The following is a 25,544-nucleotide window of genomic DNA, read 5'->3' on the forward strand; positions in this document are numbered from 1 at the left end:
CTAAAGTCTTAAAACAGAGCTTTCCAAATTGTGTGTCGTGACATGTTAGTGTGCCGGCTGCAGGGTGTAAGTGTGTCATGCAAACACTGAGTAAAACTGAATTACACACACATACATAGCTTTATTGTGGTCCACAGACCTAAAATACACAGTACAGTAATGGTATATATCAAGTTATTATTGAGGTATAAAAGCGGCCTTGCTAGCCAGAGGGGCTTTACCCCGTACATACTTTACTGATTCTTACTGCCTCCCAGAACTCCTGTGTCGCGAAATGGTGCATGACTCAAAAGTGTGTCACCGACGGGGAAAGTTTGGAAAGTTCTGCTTTTAAAGTTCTCACACACCTTTGTTGTGAGTCCGGGCGGGGGGGGGGGGGTCTCTGTTAAACAAAAGCTCTACTCCTGTGACCCATCATGGACTTGGGGTCCTAAGAGGCAACCCTAAATGTTTCCGATAGAACACTCAAGCGGCGCATAAATTTCACGAGATAAATAAACAAGCAGGTTGCGGCGGAGCCCTCAGAGGGGCGCGGACGAGCGAGCGAGGCAGGCAGCCCGTCGCGGGGGCGACGCGGGCGCTTCCCCGCCTCCCGCCGCGGCTTCTCCTGCCGCCGCCGCCGCGGCCTGGGCTCCCTCAGGCGCCGCCTCCCTTTCTGGAAACTTCTCCGCCTCCTCCGCTCGGCCCGCCCGTCCGAGGGGGCGCTCGAGAGGTGAGCGCGGGCCCGGCTGCCGAGCGGAGAGGCGAGAGGAAGCAGGCCCAGCGCCTCGACAGAGGAGGAGGAGCCCCGCCGCCGCCACCGCCGTTGCCGCCAAGCGCCGCCTGGCGAGCCCCGCTGCTGCTCCGGCCGGATCGCCGAGGGAGAGAAGCGGCCCGTGCTTGCCAGCCCGCCGGCGAGGAGCCGCGGAAGCCGCCATGACCGCCGAGGAGGGCAAGGCCGAGGCGATGAGCGCCGCGCCGCCTCAGGAGGGAGAAGCGGCGGCCGTGGACGTCACCCCCGGCCGCGACGGCGGAGTCCTCAAGGTAAGCGGCCCGAGCTCGCGCCCGAGGCCTGCGGCGGGGAAAGCCTGGCAAGAGCCCCGCGGAGTAGGACAGCCATGGTGAGGCCTCCCGCCGCCCCGCACGTGAGAGCGGGAGAGGCCTTGGAAGCACGCGCGCCGCCCCCGCTCGCCCGGGAGGCGAGGCCCAGGGAATTCCCGGGAAGGTGCGCCCTGAGTGTAGCAGAAGGTGGTCTGGAAGGTGCCCGAGGCATGCGGAGGAGGGAGACGCTGCTCAGTTTGCTCCCGGGAGGCTTCAAATCCATTTCAGTGTTTAGGCTCAAGAACTTGCGGAGTAGCAGCAGAGTGCCTCTGAGCATGTGCAGAATGCCCTTCTCGCCCCCCGATTTGTATCCCAGCAACTTTTCCTGGTCTGCGCTTTTTACAACATGAGAATAAGGGTACGATGTGCGTCTCCCCCGTCCTACACAGTCACTTCCCTCCCTAAATTTCTGTATTCCCAAGATAGCTGTTCTTACCTGTCACTAAGTGGCCACCCTGTTAGATACTGTTGATTTTATTCACCCTACATGTATATTCCCCAAGTGATAGATAGATAGATATCTAATCAATCACTTGGGGCAGCTTACAACAAATTGAAATCACAGTATTACCCTGAAACAAAAACATTATGCAGTAAAATACTATGCAGGATAAGGAGGTGTAACAGATAAAAACCAACTCAGTAAGCAGCCTTGGCAAGATAATGCGCCCAGGGAGCAGCCTCACAGGTCACAGGAGCTTGGTGTTTATTTTTTCCTGGAATGCATGGATCACTTCAGACCACTGAGTGTGTATAGATGGATGAGGGGGTAAGGTAAAGGTAAAGGTACCCCTGCCCGTACGGGCCAGTCTTGATATTCTCTAGGGTTGTGCACTCATCTCACTCTAGAGGCCGGGGGCCAGCGCTGTCCACAGACACTTCCAGGTCACGTGGCCAGCGTGACAAAGCTGCATCTGGCGAGCCAGCGCAGCACACGGAACGCCGTTTACCTTCCCGCTGGTAAGCGGTCCCTATTTATCTACTTGCACCCGGGGGTGCTTTCGAACTGCTAGGTTGGCAGGCGCTGGGACCAAACGACGGGAGCGCACCCCGCCGCGGGGATTCGAACTGCCGACCATGCAATCGGCAAGTCCTAGGCGCTGAGGTTTTACCCACAGGGGGTAGTGACACCTAAATTAAGACATGACTTGCAAAGGAATGAAGTGCATATTGAAGAGGGTTGGTATAATTGCTTCTCTTGGTGGTACCTTATGTTTCTTTAACATCCACTTAACACAGGTAGGCCCTGCCGTGACCAACTCAAGTTTTCTACAACACTACTTTCCGGAGGGGTAGTCAGTTACCAGATCACATCATGTATAAGAGGCTTGATTCTTCTCAGTGGTTACATATCGGCTTCTGTGTTAGAATAAAATAGTTCAGACCACAGAGAAGCCTTTTCTTTGTTGTGCAGAATACAGTCCCTTGTGAGCAGGAAGGAGAGTTGCATATGCCTCTGGTTGCTGAACCACTCTGGGTGGTAGCAAAGGAACGTTGTGTTTTGCTTTAGCTTTTATTTAAACTTATATTTTATAGGTTCCTTAAAATTAGTAGAAATCAAAAAACAAAACGCGGACGGACGATTGATGTATTTCTGTTTCCAATTATTGCTTGCAAATTAAACAAGCAAAGTATTTGCAATCTATTGTAAGCCGCTCTGTGATCTTCAGATGCAGGGCAGTAAAGAAATAGGATTATCTTTATTGTAAGAAGCTGTTTATATTACTGTTCTTAAGATAGAAATTGAAGTTGACTCACCAAAAGTTACAGAGGTTGGGATTTGATCTAGTTCAGATCCAAGTCTGATTTCTTCATCAGTGTGCCTTTTGTAGTGATATTATGACACCTGACAAGTATGAACCTTTGTGAATCACATTTTGAAAATGAAACTAAAAGTTAACCACTGCAGTCTTTTGTGGAATGACATAAACTAAGACGCACGTGCCTTAAACTGAAATTATATCCCTTAAAACTGCAGACATCAAAATAAACCCAGAGCTTGAAAGGCATCCAACAGTTTCTAGGGAATATGGACTGTGCCTTTTTTATTGCAGTTGTTTTAGATTAGTGTGTTAAAGGGCAGCACCAGGAACTGGGGTCAGAAACAGACTAGCAGCCAGTGAAGAGTTGCACAGCCACTTTCTGCACTAGCTGCAGTTTCTGATCTGTCTTCAAGGATAGCTCCATCATACAGTGCATTTCAGTACAGTGGTACCTTGGGTTACAAATACCTCGGGCTACAAACACTTCGGGTTACAGACTCTACTAACCCGGAAGTAGTACCTCGGGTTAAGAACTTTGTCCCAGGATGATTTCAGAAATCACGCGGCAGCGGGAGGCCCCATTAGCTCAAGTGGTACCTCAGGTTAAGAATGGTTTCAGGTTAAGAATGGACCTCTGGAACTAATTAAGTTCGTAACCAGAGGTACCACTGTAGTCTTAACTCAGAAGCTGCCTGAGCGTTGATAACTGTTCGGTCACTCTATCCCTTGATTAAAAGTCACTTTTTTTCTGAAAACTGACCAACTCAAGTCAATTGAGGAGTCACAGAGACATGAGCAGGTAAGAAGGGGCAAGAGAGAAGCTACTAATTAAGGAACAATAGCTCTGAAAAGCCTCTAGCACCAGTCTTCATTATGCAGGCTGGTGCCACAATTGTGTTTTAAGACAAAAATTGCCCAAAATGTTTTTAAAAGGATGGAAAAGTAACATGGGAATCACCAGGATATAACACATTGCTGATGTCATCAGAATTTCCTGTAAAAACATAATGATTAAAGGATGTTATTTCAAATTCAATAGCATGGAAGCAATCTTATTTTGCAAAATTAAATTCTGGATTTCTAAAGATTATACTCCCCAAAAGGGGGTTAGGGAGAAAAAAGTCAAAAAAGGCCTAGGATTTTGTTTTGTGACAACAGAACAGATCAAATGGTAAAGGAATGGGCTGCTATACGGAATCATAGGAGTTGGAAGGGATCCTAAGGGTCATCTAGTCCAACCCCCGCAATGCAAGAATCTCAAAGCACCCATGACAGCGGGCCATCCAACCCTCTGTTTAAAAACCTCCCAAGGAATAAGATTCTTTCCAGAGGTCCGTTCTTAACCTGAAACTGTTCTTAACCTGAAGCACCACTTTAGCTAATGGGGCCTCCTGGTGCCGCCAGAGCACGATTTCTGTTCTCATCCTGCAGCAAAGTTCTTAACCTGAAGCACTACTTCTGGGTTAGCAGAGTCTGTAACCTGAAGCATATGTAACCTGAAGCGTATGTAACCTGAGGTACCACTGTAGTGTCCCACTGCCACTGTTGGTTCCAGCAATTGCAGCAAACGCCCCTCCGTAGACCCCATAACCATCAAAATGTAGCAGATCCCACCTCTCTGTGTAACACCATGCTCAAAATCCTCCACGGGCTATCTAAGGTAAAATTTTGAGACTCAGGCAGAAGTTGAACAAATAAGAAAGATTTGTTTTACAGATCAAAGTTGGCAGAACAAATGATGTGTCAGGAAATGATTAACTTAATAATTATGCCAAATATCGTGGATGCTACAGGGTTCTAAACAAAGTAGTAAATGCACAGCTTTTAAACTTCAGTTGCTTATTTTCAGTTACTACTCTTCAGTTAGGTGTTACAGGTTTCTAGACTAGAAAGTAAATGTTCAACTTATTTCTAGTTAGGTTACTTCAATTTCTTAAAATGTAATGGCATAGGTGTTAAATGCTTTTGTTCTTAAACAAGGTCAGTTTCTGTCAGTTTCCCAACCTTCTACCAATCACACTCCTGAGCTACTTCTGGCAGTATAACAAACTCAGGGGGTCACCACACCCCTCTTAACTTCTCCTTCTAGAATACCTCTCCCCTCCTGACTGAAACGAGACTCCCTGTATGGCAATACAGTGGTACCTTGGTTCTCAAACTTAATCCGTTCTGGAAGCCCATTCCAAAACCAAGGCACACTTTCCCATAGAAAGTAATGCAAAATGGATTAATCTCTTCCAGACTTTTAAAGGCAACCCCTAAAACAGCAATTTAACATGAATTTTACTATCTAACGAGACCATTGATTCATAAAATGAAAGCAATAAACAATGTACTATAAAATAAATAATGCAGTATTGTAGATGATAAAAATTTAATTTAATTTTTTTTCTTACCTGCACTGTTTGGATGGGGGGGGGGCTTTTATCTATTTCAGCAGTCACACAATCAATCAATCAGTAGCTGAACTGGGTTCCACACAGTCACAAAATCAAATTAACCAAAAAAAGCCTCAAAAACAAAAACACCAAAAAAAATAAATAGCAAAAACAAAAGCACCAAACTTAATCTGTTCCGGAAGTCCGTTTGACTTCCGAAATGTTCAAAAAACAAGACACAGCTTCTGTTTGGTGCAGGTGCCCAGGAAACAATAGCCGACAAATTGGACATTTGGCTTCTGAAAAGCATTCGAAAACCGGAACACTTACTTCTGGGTTTTCAGTGTTTGGGAACCAAGGTTTTTGAATGCCAAGGCATTTGAGAACCAAGGTCTTTTTTCCACTTTCAGTTTCTCGAGTTGTTTAGTGGCAGGGAACAACAAAAAAAGGATATCAGAATATAGGAATATATTCTGATATATTCCATACATCCCTCCTATATAAGGATATAGGAATTCCTTTCCTACTGTCCATTGTGATCTTTATTGTTTTTTTCCACAACAGACGGTGGTACTCACAGATTTTCAAATTATAGATTTTCCCCAGCAGATGGAGGGGGCTGGTCTCCCATTACAGTTTCCTGTCCCTAACATATTTTGAAGGGTTTTAAAAAGAGAGGGTGCAGTTCTTTTCTTTCTTATAAGGTGATTATGTGGTGTTTGGGCATGAGGGCATTCTCCCCGACTTGACAGCTCATTATAACTTTTATGCAAACTGCGGGGCATAGACAGCAGAAAAATGGCTTTGATCCAAGCGTCTTGAGGTTAACTTCCAGATCAGTCTTATCTCCAGATTGATTTAAGAGCCAGGCTATTTGGCTATTAGCAATCACCATGTGATTATCTTCTGTCAGTTGCAGCTAGCGGAAGAATTTCCAAACCCCTATGCCTCTCTCCCAGACACCAGTGTCCCTTTTTGATGGGTGGTTCCCATTTTGGGAGATTGGCAAGTTCTGGATGGGGTTGCACTCCCTCTGAAGGATCCTCCTGGATACATCTTTGTCAACAGAGGCCCAGGTGTCCTCTGGGGCTAGGAAGGCCTTTTACCGGCCTCATCTGGTTTGACAGCTAGCGCCATTCCTGGGCGTGAATAGCCTGGCCATTGTTGTCCATGCTTTGGCTGGCTATAAAAGGTAAAGGGACCCCTGACAGTTAAGTCCAGTCACAAACAACTCTGGGGTTGCAGCTCTCGTCTCACTTTACTGGCCGAGGGAGCCGACGTTTGTCCACAGTTTTTCCAGGTCATGTGGCCAGCATGACTAAGCCGCTTCTGGCAAAACCAGAGCAACACACAGAAACTGTTTTAGCTTCCTGCCAGAGCGGTACCTATTTATCTACAGTGGTACCTCGGGTTAAGAATTCAATTCATTCTGGAGGTCCATTCTTAACCTGAAACTGTTCTTAACCTGAGGTACCACTTTAGCTAATGGGGCCTCCCGCAGCTGCTGCTGCGCCGCCACCGCGTGATTTCTGTTCTCATCCTGAAGCAAAGTTCTTAACCCGAGGTACAATTTCTGGGCTAGCAGAGTCTGTAACCTGAAGCGCCTGTAACCCGAGGTACCACTGTACTTGCACTTTGACATGCTTTCCAACTGCTAGGTTGGCAGGAGCTGGGACCGAGCAACGGGTGCTCCCCCTTGTTGTGGGGATTCGAACCACTGACCTTCTGATCGGCAAGCCCAAGAGGCTCAGTGGTTTGGACCACAGAGCCACCTGCATCCCCCTAGCTGGATATAAATGTGCTGTTATGTGGGGCTGCCCTGGCGTCTGGTTTGGAAGCTCCAGCTGGTGCAGAACGTGGTGGTCAGATGACTGCTGGGAGCTGCTGGTTGGCAACATGTGACACCATTGTTAAAAGAGCTGCCCTGGCTGCCTATCTGCAACTGAGTCAGGTTCAAGGTTCTTGTATTGATTTATAAAGCCCTTTGATTGATATATATGTCAATCATGATACAGTGGCATACAAATATTTTTTAAATAAACAAACAAACCCTTCAAGCAAGCAAGTGCATTCTCTGTGGGTTATTTATTCCTTACTATATTTTCTTCGCCGTGAAACAGATGTTTAAAGAGCAGTTGGTTGAGTGAGTCTGAATACCTTAAAAATTCCCAGAAAGCACCAAATTTGTAGATACCAGAGTGAATGGCACCTGCTGTTTCCCAAACTCTTACCTGTGTTAATGAATGTGAGCACAAAAACAGAAGAGGGTAAGAGTTCTGCTTTTATTAACATGGATTGTGGAAACAGAACTTAGTATGCTTAGTATAATTGGAAGACAGGGAATAGGAAGCTCTCCCTATTTCTTTCTTTTTAAACTGTTTTATATCTTTCTTACGGTTCCTTTTTCTTTTTCCTCCTCCTTGTTATACTTATGTTTTTTTCGGTAATTTGAAGTTCCCTTTCTCAGGATGAAGGGCCCTCTGTGAGGGGCAAGGAAAATAGGATCTCCCAGAGTGAGAGGCTGGGGGAATAGGGTGAGGCTCCCAGGTGAGAGCTGGGAGGGCTCACTTTTCTGTGTGTGGAATAAGGGTTAAGACTGAATTTTGATAGAGGACTTTGTAAGTTCATTTTCCTCTTCCTTTGCTCATCTTCCCCCCCAACTTTTTCTTGTTTAAATTAGTGTGATTTTTATTGTATCTTATGTGGAAAACTTTCAATAAAAATTGATTTTTAAAAAAGAATTTATTCTGTGCTTATTCTAATTGATAAACACTAAATTTAAGGAACACACTGAAAAAATCCAGCAGTTCTGGCTGCTGGCACGTCTTTAGTGCTGAAGCTGGTGATGACAGAGTTCTCCTTTTGTACATGCATTCCTTCTCTATGTGCACACCTGTCAGTCTGGAGAAAAGTCAGTGAAGAATAACTTTTTTTGGAGCTGATGAACCTGTGTAATAGTAATCATGAGTTGCTTAAGTTTGCAAGGGGAGGGGATCAGTTGCTGTAGAGTTTGTTTGTGGAAATCTTCAACTCATGTCCCAGAACAGCCATGGCCCCCACACAGCCATGAAGCTCACTTGTGGTAGTCAATCTTAGTTTAGCCTACTTTGTAGAGTTTTGCAGAAATTAAATTATGATACCACCCCTAGAAAAAAATGTACAAGGCACAAACATTGTACTTTTCTCCCATTTACATGAGATCCAGTTCTTAGTTTGACTATACTGACTGTATAAAGCAGTCATAGTTGAAGAGTCATGTTAGAGGGTTCTACTTGGACAGATGTCCATTTAACAGCTGTGCTGTTCCAAAAACATTTGTAATTCCTGAATAGTTCAAAGGTGGATTAAACATCACTATAAAACTGAGCTGAAGCTCTGACAGCGGAATGATCTAAGTAGAGAAGGGAGCGTTGCTAGTTTCTTTAATATGGTTTTATGTACTGTATTTATCATCACAATTTTCTCATGCAGAAGATCTGATCACAAAATCTCATTTTATAGTGAGGGTTTGTGAACTGAAGCCTAGTAACTTAGAGGTGCCGTTAGCTGCAGTCAAGATGTCTTAAATCTTTAACAGCAGGAAATGGAATTTTGCAGTGTTGATTACATTCAAGAACAGTGAAGTACAACCCTTTAACACTTGTTGAATGAATAAAATGCTGTAAGTGGTAAACTAGTATCAGATGGCATTGCCACAGCAATCTGTAAAATCTTTCTTAACAAACTTGGTTTACTTCTTAGGGTAGCATGGCTTCCTAGTAGTTCATATAAATATTGTTTTGTTTCCCCCACTACAGATTATCAAGAAAGAAGGGACAGGGACAGAATCACCCATGATTGGTGATAAAGTGACTGTTCACTATAGTGGGTGGCTTCTAGATGGCACAAAGTTTGACTCAAGCCGGGACAGAAAGGACAAGTTCTCGTTTGACTTCGGCAAAGGTAGTGTGTTCTATGCCTTGTACACAATAACATGATCTCTTCAATAGCATTTTTTAAAAATGATGCATTGCATATTCCATATTAAATGTTGATCCTCTTCTTAAGTTGCAGTGTAAAATGTTCGTTGTCCTTCTCATTATGGGAACATAATTGCCTTCTCATTATGGGAACAGAATTTAATTGTTATGTAGTTTCATAAATACAGTTGAATAGAAGCCACAATAGCATATGCAGGTTTGCTTTCACAATTGTTGTTTGTCAGGAATGCCACACAGGCTATTTTCACTTGTTGCTCTGTTAAATAGAAATGTATCAAGCTAATACGATGAGGGACAGTTTTGAGCATAGAAGTGATGAGGTTCTTAAGGTGAACCCAATTATTTCCCCTCAGCAGAATTCCATTTTTTATGTTTAATGCCTCAAATACATATCTGGATCTCTGCAGAGGTAAAATCATCTTGAATGGAGGGTGGTTATTTGGAGCAGGAAAAACAGCTTTCTGGGACAGAGTTAAGTACCTATTCTACCCTGCTGCCATGGACGAGGTTCCATTGATGGAAAAAGGAAGTATCAGCCATACCTCTAGAGATCTTTGGGAGAAAGTCCTATTTCCAGAGAGAAGAAGGTTCTGAAGTCCACATTCTGTTCTAGTCTCTATTGCTGTGACAGCAGAACTGAGCTTACAATTTTTGTTGTTTTAAATTACCCGCCACAATTATTGTTCTCTTAAAGCAGGGTTTCCAAAACTTGGGTCTCCTACTGTTTTTGGACTACAATTCCCATCATCCCTAGCTAGCAGAAACAATGATCAGGGATCAGCTTTCCAAAAACAGCTGGAGTTCCAAATTTGAGAAACCCTGTTTTAAAGTATTCCAGTACTTTTAGTCATAATTTGTGAACTTCCTTTTCACTTTTTTCTTCTTCAACATTCCTAATATGGATAGACAAGTGTCAGAGAGGTGTCCTGATTCTTTAGTTCAGTTGGAGTTTGTGACCTGCAATGTCTTTGCTTTTTGCTAGCAGAGAGAATGTGGATAAATGACTACTGATGACAGCAGCTTCTTACAGGTGCTTGCTTTTTAGTAATGTGGCCAAATTCTTCTTTTTAGGTGAAGTCATCAAAGCTTGGGACATCACTGTGGGAACTATGAAACTTGGAGAACTTTGTCAAATAACTTGCAAACCAGAATATGCCTACGGATCTGCTGGCAGCCCCCCTAAGATACCTCCCAATGCCACACTGATTTTTGAGGTAAGCCAGGGAGGCTATTCTTTCATCTGTAGCAGAAGCAGGAGAACTGCTGTCCAAAGCAGCTGTACATGTTTGCCAAGGCTAAAAGCTGAACAGCTGGTGCCAAAGGCAGCAGAATCAATGAGTCCCTGTAGATATGGGACTTGGTTGGCGAAAACAGAACAATATTTGAAGAGTACAGGCCCAGACCTTTGTTGTAAGAAATGAAATAACAGATTTATTCATTCAAGTTTACTGCTGTAAGTATAAAACAAAATTCAGAAATAAAACAGAAAAGTTGACCAAGTGATAGAGTAAAAGATCTCAATGCAATTAAAACAGAGAATCTTAGAGTCTTCAAAATGTCTTTCCAGTAAAAATGGTTTAGTCAGCCATACAATCTGCAAGAGAAGCTGCTGAAAAGAGAGTTCAGTTTGAGGGCTCTGCCTTTTGCCTTCCTGCACCTCCATGTGAAGCAGAACTGATGGTCTTAGCATGTGGTAATGGAAAGGGACTCAAGTGGGAAGAGGCATTCTCCTAGGTACCCATTCCAATATTGCATTAGCTGAATACTCCTTTCATCGTTCTGGTCAGTGGACTGGCTTTTCAAGAATTCATTGGTTTTTTCCTTGTTCATTTTTATTTTAACTTCATTTGGTATCATACCTGTTCAAATTACAGTATCTGTTTCAATTCCCCACCCCCACCCTGCTTTTAAAAGAGGGTTACTTAAATCTATAATGATAACAACAACAACAACAACAGATAATGCTACTTTTCTTCCTACTTTTCTGTGATAAAGTCAACTCTTCAGAATTTCACCATGGGCTAAATCTGAATTTGCATTATTTTGTTCATTCCTCTAGATAGAGCTGTTTGAGTTCAAGGGCAAAGACCTCACAGATGATGAAGATGGTGGAATTATCCGAAGAATTCGTAAGAAGGGAGAAGGCTACTCCAAACCCAACGAGGGAGCTATGGTGGAGAGTAAGTAGCAGTAAAAAGATGATGGATGGGGATGTTGAGGCAGGTCCCGTAACAGACACTTTTTATGCATTTGGGAGCGTGAATAAGTTTCTAAGTGCATTAACTCCTTAAACTAAAAGTTTTTTGTTCTGTTATCAAAGAACTTCCTTCCAAAAAAAGAAAAGAAAATGGCATTATGTTAAAATTAGTATCTGAAGTCCTGCTCTCCTGGTCTCGGCTAACAGGCATCAGAGATGAGCCCTTTTCTATAGTGACCCTGCATTGGAAGACTGTTCCCAGGAAAAGACCTTTCTTTGTTGGCTTTGGCAGAATGGGGAACATGTGGCCCTCCAAAGGTCCCCCCTCAACTACCATCAGTCCCAGCTAGCATAGCTGATGGTTAGGGATTACAGAAATTGCATATGGAGACATTTTTGTTCCAGTCCATGTTTGGGTAATTTTATGGTGCTGAGTTTTTATAATTGTTCGGCTTTTACTATTTTTAATGTTGTATTGTTAACTGCTTTAATAATCTGGAATTTTAGTGTACCATTACTTTTTGTTGACTGTGTTGCAAGCCATCCTAAAAGGCATGGTTTGGCTGTATTAAGTAACTATAGCCCTGTCTCCTCTCATACCATGCTAGATAATCATGCTTAGTATTGATATAGTGCTTTAAACTGCTGAGAGAGGATAATATATATAATCCCAGTAATCCCGTCTAAACATGCCATTTTTTGTATCAGTTGAGGTGGAAGGTCGGCATGGAGACAGACTATTTGACAAACGGGAGCTGCGGTTTGAAGTAGGAGAGGGAGAAAACTATGACCTTCCTCCTGGCGTGGACAAAGCACTTCAGAAAATGGATAAGTTGGAAGAGTCCGTGGTGTATCTCAAGCCCAGGTATATACGCCTTGCTTTGAAGCAGTCCTGAAACGCCACTTTCTTGGGTGCATGAGGCACACCCTATTGTTGCCACTGCAAATAGACTCAGCTTTGGGGATTGGGTATATCTGTAGACAGTCCTATGGCGTCCCTTATTTAGAGGTGGGTGATTTCGAAGGAGGAAAAATAAGCAGATCTGGATCTTAGAAGCGTCTCATTTCTTTCACAGCTATGGTTTTGGAAGTGCTGGGAAACCAAAATTTCAGATCCCTCCAGATGCAGAGCTACAGTATGAAATCAAACTTAAAAGCTTTGAAAAGGTAAGCAAAGGAGGGGTTTCTTCTAATGAAAAGGAGATAGAAAGAGGGTTCACGTTAATCCATCCATGACAGGATGTGTGTGGCGAAAGAAATAGAAATTTAGTGAAATAACTTGCATAAAATGAAGCTACAATATACTTTCCCAAGTTTTATTATTTATATTGATTTAAACTTATTTGTTCCATGTGAAATTACTATTGTTTTTTGTTGTAATATATCTGGAGCAGGTTAGGGTGGGGATGGTTTTAAAAATCTGCTGCTACAACCTTTGGAATCCCTGTGAAGGGTGGGAATGGCCTCATCCTGTTTGGGGGGTGGGTTTTTGATACCGCCAGCTAGGCACATCGTTCCACAATGGAAAGCCACAGCACATCAAAAGGCTTCGTGGAGAGCAGCATTGAAAGGGAAGGCCAGAAGCTCAATAGCTGGTGACAGCTTTTCAGCTTTTGTAGTCAGTCAGGAATGTTTCCCTCACTCTCTCCCACAGTGTGAGATATCAGTTGCAAACTCTGGGGCAGGAAATTTCCACTTGGTTGCAAAGGGGGCGCTCTTGGGTTGCAAAATGCAACTGGCACCCAGTTAGTTTTGAACACTGGTTTGGCTTCACCCCCAGAGGCATACTCCATTGTCTTTCGAGACAGATGGATGCCAAAAACAATTATGCTTAATGAATGTATAAAGTTTTCTTAAAAAATTAATAAATCAAGGTTGCTCTTAATCCCATCTTCCTTTCTGATTGATACCTGAATGCTCTAGAGGAATTTCCAGCTGATACTGCTGGTTCCCTGCCAGTCTTAGTCTCACTGTGGAATGGTGGTGTCATGACTCAGTGACGAGGATATACGAATCAGAAGTGTTAGGGTTAATGTCTGAGGAACTGGAGCAGAGGTCTGTTGAACCTAGGAGGCAGGAGGCTGCTGAACCCGTTCCCTCACACCAAAGCCAGGACCCTCACAAACCCCTTTCCTTGGTCTTCATAAACCAAGTTTCTCCCACACTTACCTCGCCAGCCCAACAGCACAGGGAATGTACCTTAGTAGGCGGCCAGTGAGTAAAGGAGACGCATCACTTTTCAAGCCAGAGCCATGTCTGCTCTCCCCAGGTCACACCAACATGAACCCTGTTATGCATCCTCTTAACTGTTTTCACCAGGGTGAAGTATGTCATTGAACTGTGATCATGCCTCTTGCATGCCTGCATTGGAGAATGGAAGGGTGTGTTTTTTTTGGGGGGGGGGGTTGCTATTGTGTGGCTGGAAGGTATTCTGTACAAAAGACAAGAGTCACATTTCAGCATTTGTCTAAAAACTGGAAGAAAGGGAGATTGGTAGATCTCCCTGGGAAAGGAATTCTACAACTGTCTTCTCTATCACACATAAAATTAAATTATATGATATAGCAGTTGTCAAATTTAGGCTGCAATCCTGTAGTTGTATACCTTGGAGCAAGTGCTATTGAACTCAGTAGGACTTCTGAGTAAACATGGATGCAGTTGCACTGTTAAGTAATAAATAATATATCCTTGAAATATTATCACCTCACATTTCAAATCAGTAGTTTCTGATTTGAGCTTTCAATTTCATCTCCATGGATTTCACAGAAAACTGTCTTACATAATTATTAGAAATCATTCGGAGGACATAAAGGGCGGGTAAAACAAAATTTTGAAACCTTGTATTTAGAAACTATTTTACTCGGTATTTTAAAAGAAAATAGTTCATAAAAACCCAATGCCCCCAATTTCTATTTTTTCCATTGGACATAATTGAGAGAAGACCACTGGAAAGATGCTTTGTTGCACTTTGGCTGCGACAGGGAACCACGTTGCAGATAGATCAAGAAGCTATAAAAACAGCATAGCGCAATCTGATGTTTTGGGATACTGTATAGGGAGAAGACCCAAAAATAAAAGAAGGGACAGCAAGGCGCTAAATGCTAAATTTCTGCTGTGTGCAGCATCGGCATACGAGACGTACAGACATAGCTCAAGAGATGTACTTTCCTCTGACTTGCATTTAACCAGCCCTGAATGTGGTGACCAGGTTACCCTTGCTTGCTGCTTCCATTTTCTTGTGCCACATCGTCAGTGTGTGGTTTATGGCCAGCAGTAGAGGCAGTAAACTGACATGTGTATCTGCTTGCCTGGTGTCTCTCCACTTTACGCTTCCATTCTTCCATAGATGCCTTGTCTTCAAAAAAGCACCCCGTTGATTGGTTTCTTTTTTGTCTGGACAGGCTAAGGAGTCGTGGGAGATGAACACCAATGAAAAGCTGGAACAAGGGTCCATTGCAAAGGAAAAGGGCACTCAGTATTTCAAAGTGAGTGTAATAGGGGATTTCAAACACCCCTGGCAGATACTGAAGTAATGTTGAGTATGCCATATCTTTTGATTTGCATTCCTCTGAAATTGTGGTATGGGTGTATGATTGGAGTTTGGATTATTGATGACTAAAAGCACTGTATGTTGGAATGGAAGGAAACTGTTTCCAATGCTGAAACTTGCTTATAGGTACCATAGTCATAAAAGTGAGGCCCATAGTTTCACTAGCTCATTCTAGTGCCCCAAAATCTACCTGAGTGTGATGTACAACAAAGTTTTCAAAGCTTTATTAATCTATATTGTACTCTGCCTATGGCCAGGGCCATCTTACCCATAGGTGTTAGGGGTGCCGGGCCCTCAGGGGCGCGAGGCCAAGAGTCCGGGGCCTGAGAGTTGAGTCTGGGGAAGAACCCCCCCCCCCCATTGGTCAGAGTACTGTGGCGGGCTCTGCTGTTGCAGGTGGCTCTACGCCACGAGTTTGGGGGTGACCGAGCCAGCTCCGCCACCCTGGCGCCACATATGCTTAAGACAGCCCTGCCTACAGCAGTGAAATTTCTGACACCTGTTGGATAGGCTGAGATGATAGCATAGAATATAAATACTACAACTTTGAAAGGAATAAAGCTGTCAACATTTGTACTCCATTGAGGGAAGGCAGGTTAACTCCTGTGCCCCTACAGCAGAAGGCAGGGCTTAAAATCTTTAATATTAAGAGACAAGGAATGGTCCTCTCCCACTCAGCTAATTCGTGCCTTCTAGCATCCAAGAGGCTTTTGTGGCCTTATAGGCCATATACTCCCTCCTCTGTCTTTTTTAACTAGAGGCCACTCTAGATAGATATAAGACCCTCATTCAACATGGGTAGCAAGGATTTTCCCATGGTCCTAGGAGTGATACAGTTAGTTGTCCTTAGGGGGGCATCCAGCCAGATGGGATGGCAGCCCAAGTGGCCATCATCTTCATTTTTATAAGGTGGGAGAGGACCAGGATCAGAACAGGGAGCCCCTTTAATGGGCCATGAGCGTTCTGTTTCCTCATCTTCTCTGACCCCATGAAAGCATATTGAATCACCCTAGGTGAATCTAGAGGGTGCTTGTGATCTTATTCAGAGTTGGGCATCAAGGTGGGAGATCCCACAAAGCAGTATGAGAGAGATCCCCTTGAATTCTCTTATAGCCTGTAAATTCCTACTGGCTTCAGGTCAGTTTGAAACAGTGTGGGAATTGGTCTAAGCACTGGCACTCCTGGCAAACTCACAGCTATCCAGCAAGAATGTAAAAGATGCATGTACTGTCAGAGGCCATCCCGGTAGGGGAGCCACTACTAAACAATACTATCCCATCTATTTTTGTCTTTTTAAAAACAGTGTTTTAATTCATTGTTGCAAAGATATTTTGGAGAGCAATGATAGCCCTTTCCCTTACACCCCTATGCTGTGTGTATTCACTTTGGTCTTCCTGTGCCAGAAGTGTGTCATTTAAGGTCCCGAACATTGTCAACAAAGCTGAACAGTTGAGGAACATACACTACTCTGCTTCTGTGGCAATTATTTTTTTAGTTGGTCCATGCAACCAAGTGTTAAGCAATTGGGAGTCAGAAATCCTTGCTGACTTACTGCAAATCATCCAGAGATCTACTAGTAAATCCCAATGTACCTTTTATCTACCCTGATCTACACTGTAAATTGGATTAGCGTTAAATGCCACTCTGTCCATTATGCAATGAGAAACTAAGGAGTCAAGGAATATATCATAATTGCCATGAGTGCTAGGGAAGAGGTGGGTGCAACAAGAGATAGATATGCAATATGTTGAGCTGAGCTATTGATAGCAGGGATGGAAAAAACGTGTCCTTCCAAATATTGGATTCCAACCTCTGTCAGCCCAAGTCGGCAGAGCCAGTTGTCAGAGATGATGAGCGTGATAGTCTAGCTTTCCTGAGACACCTGGTTAATGCTTCCTTTCCACAATCATAAAAAGGTAAAGGTACCCCTGCCCGTACGGGCCAGTCTTGACAGACTCTAGGGTTGTGCGCCCATCTCACTCAAGAGGCCGGGGGCCAGCGTTGTCCGGAGACACTTCCGGGTCACGTGGCCAGCGTGACATTGCTGCTCTGGCGAGCCAGAGCCGCACACGGAAATGCCGTTTACCTTCCCGCTAGTAAGCGGTCCCTATTTATCTACTTGCACCCGGGGGTGCTTTCGAACTGCTAGGTTGGCAGGCGCTGGGACCGAACAACGGGAGCGCACCCCGCCACGGGGATTCGAACCGCCGACCTTTCGGTCGGCAAGCCCTAGGCACTGAGGCTTTTACCCACAGCGCCACCCACGTCCCATGATTTGAGGTAGAATTCACGTTCTGCCCAACTAACCATGCACGGCTACCTGCAACTAAAGCTACATTAGAATTTTTGCCCTATTCTAGCTTCAGCTGAACATAATGGTGACATTATGTCAGCCTGCCTGCTGGGGATCTGCTGGGTAGGGAATATGGCCCTCTAATCCATTTGAGTCTGATGCCACACTGATTGCATTCCAGGAGGGAAAATACAAACGGGCAGCATCACAATACAAGAAGATAGTGTCATGGCTGGAACATGAAACAGGACTCTCAGATGCAGAGGAAGCAAAGGCCGAGAGCTTGAGACTTGCTGCCCATCTGAACCTGGCCATGTGCCATCTGAAGCTGAAGGAGTATTCCCAGGCCTTGGAGAACTGCAACAAAGTAAGCAGCACTTTAGATATCCAGGAATGCAGGCAGGAGTGTCAGCCAGTAATAACAAGCTTCCCGGGCCGTGCTGTGATTGAAGATGTGCAAAGGGTACCCAAATGGTACCCTTTATTGGACTGGTGATATAGTGTGTATGTGGGTTTAAAATAATTAAATCCTTTTATTTGTGAAGCCGTTTTCAGACCAGTTGGTTTTCCAGCTAGCACAGCAGCTGCTGCACTCCTGTGACATGAAAAACCGAGTTGCAAAAGCTGGAAATGGGAATGCTATTCCATAAAACTTTTATTAATTGTATATTCATGGCCTGTGCCAAGTAGGGGAACTTGAGAAGAACTCACTAGCTTAGCCTTTGTCTCCTTTCTTTTCTCTTATAGTATCCCCAGTATGTGCAGATACCTCTATGCTGATATAGAAGAGGATAAACAAACTAGTGTCATATGTGAACAGCTTTCCAAAGCATGATTGAGCCCCTAAAACTGCCCTAACCCCACTAGTTACAGAATGGATGCCCAGGCAGATTGTGTGCTGTCTGCCTCAGAACACCCCTTCCCCCAACATATTCCCACTCCCCAACTGCTGTAAAACTAAATGAAGGGGAGGCGGGAAGCTAAGAACAGCCTTTGTAATCTGGGCATTTGTGTGGGGAAATGGCTGAAAGTCACTCAGTGAATACCTTTCCAACCCGACCTATTTCGAGTGGGAAAGGGTGGTGAGCCGAAAAACAGTCAGAGATGGAAAGTTAAGCAGCCACTTTCTCCCCCAAACTCTTGTTTTGGCCGTTCAATTCTCAACATCCAAAAGCTGCTTTTAAATTTGCTTTTGCTTTAAAATGGTTTGGGAGAAGATGCTTGCAACTGCACCGTACCCAGTTTAGGCCCTTGCCTCCCATTAGCCATTGATAAACCACTTCTCCATGAATTTGACTAATCTTTTTTACCTTGAATCTATCTAAGCTATTGGCCATCGCACCTTGTGAGTGAGTTGTGAATAGCGTAAGGTAAAGGTACCCCTGCCCGTACGGGCCAGTCTTGACAGACTCTGGGGTTGTGTGCCCATCTCACTTAAGAGGCCGGGGGCCAGCGCTGTCCGGAGACACTTCCGGGTCACATGGCCAGCGTGACAAAGCTGCATCTGGCGAGCCAGCGCAGCACACGGAAACGGCGTTTACCTTCCCGCCAGTAAGCGGTCCCTATTTATCTACTTGCACCCGGGGGTGCTTTCAAACTGCTAGGTTGGCAGGCGCTGGGACCGAGCAGCGGGAGCGCACCCCGCCACGGGGATTCGAACCGCCGACCTTTTTGATCGGCAAGCCCTAGGCGCTGAGGCTTTTACCCACAGCGCCACCCGCATCCCTCGTGAATAGCGTAGATGGAGTCAAATAATGAGAAGGCAGATTGACAGAGGAGAGGTCTTTCCACCCATACTAACTATAATGGCAGAACCTATACTTTGGAAGACCAAGGAGCAAATAGAAGCATCAGGGGAAGAGATTCATGCTGATCATCTGGCTGGTCACTGCTGAGAACAGAATGCTAAAATATCCTCATGCAGCAGAGCAGTTCTTTTTCGGTATCAATACTTTTCTTCCCAGTCCCCCAAGCAAGCACATTCTTCCTCTTTTCTCTTTGCTGCTGCTCCCTCCCTCCCTCCTTCTTTGGATAAGTGAGGCTGCTGCTGTATCTCATCCCCTCCCTCTCTAAGGCTGCTGAGCTGTATCTGTCACACATAAACCTTTAAGACGTTTTAGGTCTCTTACTGGAGGTCTTCACCACATTTTGTGAGCCTAGGTTATAACAAGTACATTATACTCCATTTTGTGTTGAAACACAACATTTCCTTTAAGTGCATGCTTCAAAAGCACCAGAGATGACTAGCTGTATGTTCTCATGATGATGTTTGGATATTTTTACTAATATTTTTTCTTTACCTTGTCTCACCTGCCTGCCAGGCTCTGGAGCTAGACAGCAGCAACGAGAAAGGCCTTTTCCGCCGTGGGGAGGCTGAGTTGGCTGTCAATGACTATGAACTAGCCAGAGCAGATTTCCAGAAGGTGCTGCAGCTCTACCCAAGCAACAAAGCAGCCAAAGCGCAGCTAATAATTTGTCAGCAAAAGATCCGTGAGCAGCATGAGAGAGAAAAAAAGATGTATGCCAACATGTTTCAAAGACTTGCAGGCAAGGAAGCAAAGGTAAGCAGGAGCGTTCTGCAGAATCACACCTACGTTTTCACCAGTAAACAAAATAGTCTCGTTTTCACCCAAACTGTTGTATACTATAAGAGGGTGATTTCATTTTTCTCTATGGATTGTCAGTGTTTCAGCAGTTTTCCTAAAATACATTCCTCTTGGAACATATTTAGGTGCTCCCAAGCCATTCCTTACTTTTAAACCCTCTTAAGTCCCCAACTCCCTGGGTGGTCATGAGATGAGGGTGCTTACGTTTTCCTCTCTTGAAAAAGTACCTTAAGCTACAGGAAGAATTTGGAAGAGGGACACTCTTTCCCATTCCATCTTTCAGCTCTATGTGCTGAACATCTACTGGATCCAACTTCTATTCAGATCCCTTGGAAAAGTGAAGTGTGTGACCCACTTTCTCCTTTTGGGTGGGGGAGCTGATCCAGGGGAGCGGGGGGAAGTGATCATAGGAGATGGTACTTGCAGCACTTGCTCAAAAATTAAAATGTGCTCTCAGGCCTCAGAAGGTTGACAGCTCCTGATTTAAGCCCTCTGTTAGTTGTTTCATAACTCTTCAATTTGGAATATATTCCTTTGGTTTAGAAGATTACTGTATCAAAAACTGGGGAACCCTGCTTTAATAACACTCAAGCAACTTAAGAGGTGAGATTCCTTCTTACCGTATTCTCCTCTGCCATATCTTTTCCGTAGGTGGAAGCTGATGCAGTCTGCAGAGAAGAGACAGAAATGAAAGATGACAAACAGAATGGAGTTGAAGAAAAAGCAGATGATGTAGAAGCTTGAAGCTGAAATGCAGTTCTGTTAGTTTTGTAAAACTGAAGAATTTCCAGTGAACTAGACCTTTATTTTTCTATCTGATTGAATAAGAGGCAGGGGCTGGGGCTATGGTGCTGCTTTATGTCTGCCTGCATAGGAAATGTGAGTTGCAGAGCAGACCTGGAGTAATCTTAGGGACGTTATTTATTCAATCATGCATTCTGACTTGGTTGCTCTTGATCTTGGGAATTCTATCAGGATCATTTCCTCCTTAGTTCCATTTTGTTTTTTCACTGACATCTCTCTTGGGTTCCACTTTAATCTAATCCCAAATCCCACTCTTCACTTTGTTTCTTTGGCCTTTTTTTTAAAGTAATCATCTTACCCACAATAAGGTAATCGTATGGGAGACTTATGAACAAACAAAACCACTATGTCCCTTCTACTATAGCCTCATCCTGTCTTATTTCCTCTGTCAACACAAGCATCCTTCTCCCATGGGCAAGTGTTGTCACCTTTCTTGTAATGCCTCCCCTTTTGCACATTGCTGAAGATTAAGACTGTGAGGTCCAAAGCTTGAGCAATAAAGTACCAAAAGAAAAGAGGGAAGTGTCGAGTAGATGCCATGTTCTGTGAAACTTTGAATTAAACTACCACGAGGCGTTCACACAGCATCCATAAAAACAGTGCTGAAACACACCAGCCAGAGAGCAACACCTGCATTCTAGCCATGAATGGAAAGATGCAATCCATGCACATCAGGAGCAGCCAACGCCCACCCCCAGTGTCCTTGGAAAGAATGGTAAATTGTGATACGGTGTCCTGTGGAGGCATTTGCTGGGCAATGGCTGCAAACCAGGCTAGGAACTCCACCAGTCCCTGTGGCAGTAGTAAAACGAACTGAGGAAGGAAACCTGTGTTGCCAACCCCACCCTACATAATTATACTGGTCATCCCTTAAAAAATGTTTTAAAAATCATTACACTTACGCAGCTGTGTAATGGGGCTGTGAGGGAGGGAGGCACCATACTGGAGTGTATGGTGGTGTGCCATAATTTACTGCAGAATCGATGAAATATTGGGGTCCATTCGGTTTTGAGTGGGGAAAATGGGATGACGGGGGGGCGGGGGAGAATCTCCCCTGGGTTAATTGGAGTATGTTGATTTATACTAGATCCTCTTTCATCTTTGCCAGAGGTAGGAGCAACATCTGAGGAAGATTATGTCTCACTTGTTCTCCATGTGTATTAGGTCTGGCCTAATATGAGTCTAGCACACATTTTCAGGCAAACGGGTCTGTCATCCTGATTTAACACAATAAGCTCAAATTAAATCTTAACATTTATTGAACCCAAGCGTTTAGCATGCACCCGAGAAACAGCAGATGGGAATTCAAGTGCCACCAGGAGGAAGAGGGACATATGCCTCCACTTAACTCCCCCCCCCCAAAAAAAATGTCAGGAACAAAAGATAGGGGGTTCCTGGAACTTAACCCCATATTACATAACCCCTGGTCCTGAATGGGGTAACTGTGCCCCTGAAGGACCAGGTGCGCAGCCTGGGAGTCATTTTGGACTCACAGCTGTCCATGGAGGCACAGGTTAATTCTGTGTCCAGGGCAGCTGTCTACCAGCTCCATCTGGTACACAGGCTAAGACCCTATCTGCCCACATACTGTCTTGCCACAGTGGTGTATGCTCTAGTTATCTCCCGCTTGGACTACTGCAATGCGCTCTACGTGGGGCTACCTTTCAAGGTGACCCGGAAACTGCAATTAATCCAGAATGCGGCAGCTAGACTGGTGACTGGGAGTGGCCGCCAGGACCACATAACACCGGTTCTGAGAGATCTGCATTGGTTCCCAGTACGTTTCCGAGTGTTGGTGCTGACCTTTAAAGCCCTAAACGGCCTCGGTCCTGTATACCTGAAGGAGTGTCTCCACCCCCATCGTTCAGCCCGGACATTGAGATCCAGTGCCGAGGGCCTTCTGGCGGTTCCCTCATTGTGAGAAGTAAGGTTACAGGGAACCAGACAGAGGGCCTTCTCGGTAGTGGTGCCTGCCCTGTGGAACGCCCTCCCTTCAGATGTCAAGGCAATAAACAACTATTTTACTTTTAAAAGACAACTGAAGGCAGCCCTCTTTAGGGAAGTTTTTAATGTCTGATGCTGTACTGTTTTTAATATTCAGTTGGAAGCCGCCCAGAGTGGCTGGGGAAACCCAGCCAGATGGGCGGGGTATAAATAATAAATTATTATTATTATTATTATTATTATTATTATTATTATTATTATTATTATTATTATTATTATTATATTACAAGCTCTACAGAAGAGCTCCCTTGCCACAAGCCAGAGCTGCAGACAGGTATCATACATGGAGCATTTGTGAATGCACCCAGCTCCAACACGCAGTTGTCATCACCAGGCACCAAGGGCTGCTTATTTTTTATGTGTGGGGGGGTGCCTGGCTCAAATCTAGGGCCAAAGGCCCTTCTGCCTGTTAGGCTAGCCCTGCTGGGTAGTATCCCAGCATAACTCATTGCGCAGATCCCTCTGCACGACTAAACAACAACAAAAGCAGTGCTCACAAAAGGCTGGTCCCCTGACCATACAGCTCCATGCAGCTCATCTGACTGAAGAAAGAAGAGAGGCCTCTGGCCTGAGCCCACCGGGCTGCTGCCTCCTTGCAGCCACATCCTGGGTTCAGCTGAAGCCATAGTCTATTAGGGTACCGCATGTGGTCCACCATATGTTGTGGGGCTCAAACTCCTACCAGCTCCCCAGGCAGCATGGCCAAAGGGGGGATGAGTTGCAGTCCAACAACCTCTGACCAGCTGCTGATTCCCCAACCACCCATATGCCAAGGTGCAGGGGGCAATCTCTGTCTATCACTCTCCTACAATAAAGCTTATATTGTGGTGGTGTTTTTTCAAATTTTATTTTTAAATTTCAAACTCGGATTGAAATTTAGATATAAGAAGGGGTAGGATATCTGAACTCTTATGTTTTAAGTCCTAGCTTTATAAGTCCCAGTCACAGATGCACCCTTCTTTGGCGATCCCTCGTAGCCAAGTAAGGTTGTCTTCCATGAACACGGTTTTAACAGTGAGTCCGTAAGTGACTGGAGGCTAATTCTGGATCCACACGTCCTTCCACAGTGGGGACGTAGGTTTCCGGGCAGGAGTTGATCATGGTGAGGGTTTGCCAAACGTGCCTTCCTCTTAGCATGTTTCTCCCTTTCGTCCTGAGTTTGAGCATCTTCAAAGTCCACGGCACCTTGGTAAAGGCAGTTCTCCAACTGGAGCGCTCGCAGGCCAGTGTTTATACTAGATTTTTTTAGATTTGCCTTGAAACAATCTTTAAATCTCTTTTGTTGACCACCAGCATTATGCTTTCCATTTTTAAATTCAGAATAGTTGCTTTGGAAGATGATAATCAGGCACCCGCAGAACATGACCAGTTCAACAAAGTTGATGTTGAAGAATCATTGCTTCAACACTGGTGATCTTTGCTTCTTCTAGTACACTGATATTAATTCACCAGTCTTCCCAAGTGCTGTGTAAAATATTTTGGAAACACCATTGATGGAATCTTTCGAGGAGTTGGAGATGACATTAATAAGTGGTCCATGTTTCACAAGCATACAGTAAGGTTGGTAGTACAATAGCTTTGTAAACAAGCATTTTGGTTTCCCTGCGAATGTCGCGGTCCTCAAACACTCTGCACTTCAATCGGGAGAAAGCCGCACTTGAAGAGCTCAGGCGATGCTGGATTTCAGCATCACTGTTGACTTGTGGAAAGATAACTGCCTAGGTAGGAGAAGTGATGGACATTTTCCAACATTACACCACTGAGTTGGATTTGTGGCACTGCAGAGGGGTTATTTTGTACTTGTTGGTGCAGCACTTTGGTTTTTGGATGTTGAGCGACAGGCCAAGCTTTTCGTAAGTTTCTGCAAAGATATTTAGGATGGTTTGGGCGTCATCCTCTGAGTGTGAACACACTACGTTGTCTTCAGCATACTGAAGCTCTATGACAAAAGTTATGGTAAACCTTACCCTTTGCTTTCAGCATACTCAGATTGAAGAGCTTTCCATCTGTTCGATATATGATTTCTACCCCAGTGGTGAGTTTCCCTTCAACAAAGTGTAGGATCATGGCAATGAAAATAATGAATAGCTTTGGGGCAATAACACAACCCTGTTTAACACCAGATCCCACTGTGAATGGTTCACTTTGAGAGCCATTGTTATCTGCAATTGTTGCTGTCATATTATCATGGAGGAGCCGAATGATGCTCACAAATTTATCTGAACAGCCAATTTTCAGAAGGACAGTCCACAGGGCATTATGATTTGCAGTGTCAAAAGGTCAATAAACCCCATATACAGGGGTTGGTTTTGCTCTCTGCCTTTTTCTTGGAGCTGTCAAGCAGTGAAAATCATGTCCATTGTCCCCTAGAAGGTCTAAAACCATTTTGGGATTCAGAAAGGGCAGACTCAGATATTGTTAGGAGACGTTTTGAGAAGATCCTTGCAAGAATTTTGCTGGCTGCAGCTACTAAAGAGATGCCTCGATAGTCTCAGCAATCCGTTCTGTCACCTTTTTAAAAGTGACTGATAATTTTGGCATCCGCAAAGTCTGCTGGGATTGTTAAGTTGTGGGTGAACATATCAGACAACACAGCGATTCTTCAAACAGCTCCTGTTTATTCACAGGCCAGAACAGAACTGAACTGAAGGGTTCAGACAACCAGCTTATATAGAGCTCAACTACAAAGCAACAGTAACAACTTTCTGTAACTATCCAATCACTGAACGTCACTTTCAATACCTTATTTGCATATGTGGACCTGAGTGAAAACTATCTACAGTATCCCCCTGATGGCCCAGGGTGAGAACTTCAGTACATAACAGGGATCTACTCTCTCTCCCCCAGATTTCATCTATGAGCTTCTGTGAGGCTGCTGCCCTTACACCA

General features: G+C 44.5%; 1 protein-coding gene across 1 annotated transcript; it reads left to right on the forward strand.

Moving 5' to 3' along the window:
• The first annotated feature begins 720 nt into the window (after positions 1-720).
• FKBP4 (FKBP prolyl isomerase 4) lies at positions 721-21,168 on the forward strand. Its single transcript, XM_077934466.1, has 10 exons — positions 721-1,023; positions 9,019-9,163; positions 10,273-10,415; positions 11,261-11,381; positions 12,107-12,263; positions 12,475-12,565; positions 14,800-14,883; positions 17,423-17,608; positions 19,563-19,802; positions 20,499-21,168. The coding sequence occupies exons 1-10, from the start codon at positions 916-918 to the stop codon at positions 20,589-20,591; spliced, it is 1,368 nt and encodes a 455-aa protein (XP_077790592.1). The 5' UTR covers positions 721-915; the 3' UTR covers positions 20,592-21,168.
• Positions 21,169-25,544: the final 4,376 nt, after the last annotated feature.

The sequence above is a fragment of the Podarcis muralis genome, chromosome 9 (genome assembly GCF_964188315.1).
Source record: "Podarcis muralis chromosome 9, rPodMur119.hap1.1, whole genome shotgun sequence".
NCBI lineage: Eukaryota > Metazoa > Chordata > Lepidosauria > Squamata > Lacertidae > Podarcis > Podarcis muralis.

Coding starts and splice junctions, on each gene's coding strand:
- FKBP4 (XM_077934466.1), top strand. CDS start 916: ATGACCGCCGAGGAGGGCAAGGCCGAGGCGATGAGCGCCGCGCCGCCT. Junction 10,416..11,260: donor ATGCCACACTGATTTTTGAG/GTAAGCCAGGGA, acceptor TCATTCCTCTAG/ATAGAGCTGTTTGAGTTCAA. Junction 17,609..19,562: donor CCTTGGAGAACTGCAACAAA/GTAAGCAGCACT, acceptor CCTGCCTGCCAG/GCTCTGGAGCTAGACAGCAG.